The sequence below is a fragment of the Suillus bovinus genome (assembly GCF_016758785.1).
Source record: "Suillus bovinus strain UH-Sbo-P2 chromosome Unknown EDB93scaffold_192, whole genome shotgun sequence".
NCBI lineage: Eukaryota > Fungi > Basidiomycota > Agaricomycetes > Boletales > Suillaceae > Suillus > Suillus bovinus.
This window is the reverse complement of record NW_024542248.1, coordinates 17,069-18,831: the sequence shown is the minus strand read 5'-3', so window position 1 is coordinate 18,831 and position 1,763 is coordinate 17,069. Positions and strand designations below refer to the sequence as shown.

The window sequence follows — 1,763 nt, the reverse complement described above, 5'->3', positions numbered from 1 at the left end:
CCACACAATCTACTTAGTCCATACAATGCAGGTGCATTACACCACATATGATCTCAGGCACGAGTACGACACCATCAACCCCTGAATGCATGCTGATGTCATGGTGCTTTTGGGGGAGACTACACCTAGTAATCTGTACTGGTATGCCCATGTATTAGGCATATATCACATGGAGACAAACCTAGTAAACAACACCTCGAAGTTCTCTGGGTCAGATGGCTGGCGCCATTGCGAAGTCATAAATCTAGGATGAAGTACGCCCGTCTTCCAAAAGTCGTTGTAATGATGGTCGCCGCGCTGGGCTCGGAACCAGGCAATCCAACACCTATGTTCATACCATTCCCCGACCTCCCTTGACCTTCTGAAGGCTGCGTGCACTTGTCCGAACCTTCCGCAGGCAGTTCTCGTGTTCCGAGGCCCGTCCAAACCTCACAAGTTACCATACCATGTCCTATCCTCATCCTTTTGACTTTGCTGGTGCGTTTTCCCTTATTCTAACTATATGTTGACTACGTCTTAGTGCTACATGGATAAAATTCCATTGGCATCCTGTCGGGAGCCTTGGAATATGTATAAGCAGTACGCATCGCGGCTTATTACATGTATACTTGCATTCCTGCACACCTCGCGGCTTATTACATAGGTTTGGACTTGCTTATCTCTCTACTAGTTTCGCCTATGGATTCTGGTCTCTCATGGAAGTAGGATATAATCTCGCTCGCTGGCTACTGATACTTCACTTCACTTCCCATACTTCAAGTAGTAATTAGTAGAGTCACCTCGGTATAATCGTAACTGCACAATTGATCTTTGTTCATTCAGAATGATTGTTTGGCTAGACCGCTGCCAATTTTGCACTTTGTTATTCTTGAGTTCCGATGGATTAGCGTAGTTCCGGACTTCGGACGTTTCACAAAGTCTTATACTGTTATTCAACACATCGACATACCGACATATATTGACCTTCGGACAGCCTTTGCAAGTCTCGGAAGGCATCGTGCTACTTTGGACAACACTTTTGCAGCTTTGGACGACCTTTGGTCGCATCGGACAAGTTTCTCGGTACTTCAGAAGTAGTCTCAGAACTACGGACGAACATTAAAGAGGTTTACTTCTAATATCTTGTCTACTCTCTGACTGTATAAGACTTCCCTTGCATTATCAAGGTAGTTCTTAGGTTGTCTCTTGGGACGAAGCATACTCACATCTCTCAGGACTAGGGAATCACATTCAGTAGAGCCCAGCCCAGATCTACTCTTTACATCGTGTTTGTAGATGAATCAGACCCTGACACATTTGGGTTTCTTGATCCAGGGCAGGTGATTCGAGGCACCCATTTGATTCCCGCATTTGCCACAGGACATGGTACAGGCTCGCTTTGCCATGGAACATTGTTAGCGCGTCCTGATGGTGGGCTAGATGACTGGGAATTTTATTATATTGGCATATGAGTGTAGATATCCTAACTTATGGCACATTAATTCTTGACCTTTGAGCTAGATTCACTGATCGAGATATGTTTATGCATTACACTGACCTCAGAGTCGGCCATCCAGTAGTCTTGTGGAAAATAACCAGACTGTTTTGGCTCCACCTCAGTGACTCCTGGTGGGCCAGCCAATGCCATGGAACATGCAGTAGATGAAGAGATCAGTGGTGATGAAGATCATGAAGTATACGATGATGAAGAGGAGGAATGTGATGAGATTGATGATGATAAACTAGAAGATGAAGATGAAGAAGATTGGGAGAGGGACAATGAA

General features: G+C 45.0%; 1 protein-coding gene across 1 annotated transcript; it reads left to right on the top strand.

Annotated features, from left to right (window-relative positions):
- Positions 1-1,262: 1,262 nt before the first annotated feature.
- On the top strand, positions 1,263-1,451 carry EDB93DRAFT_1097125 (uncharacterized protein; the record flags this gene model as incomplete). The annotated part of the gene is made up of 1 exon (XM_041446854.1): positions 1,263-1,451. A coding segment is annotated over one exon (189 nt), but the record flags the coding sequence as incomplete, so codon positions are not given.
- Positions 1,452-1,763: the final 312 nt, after the last annotated feature.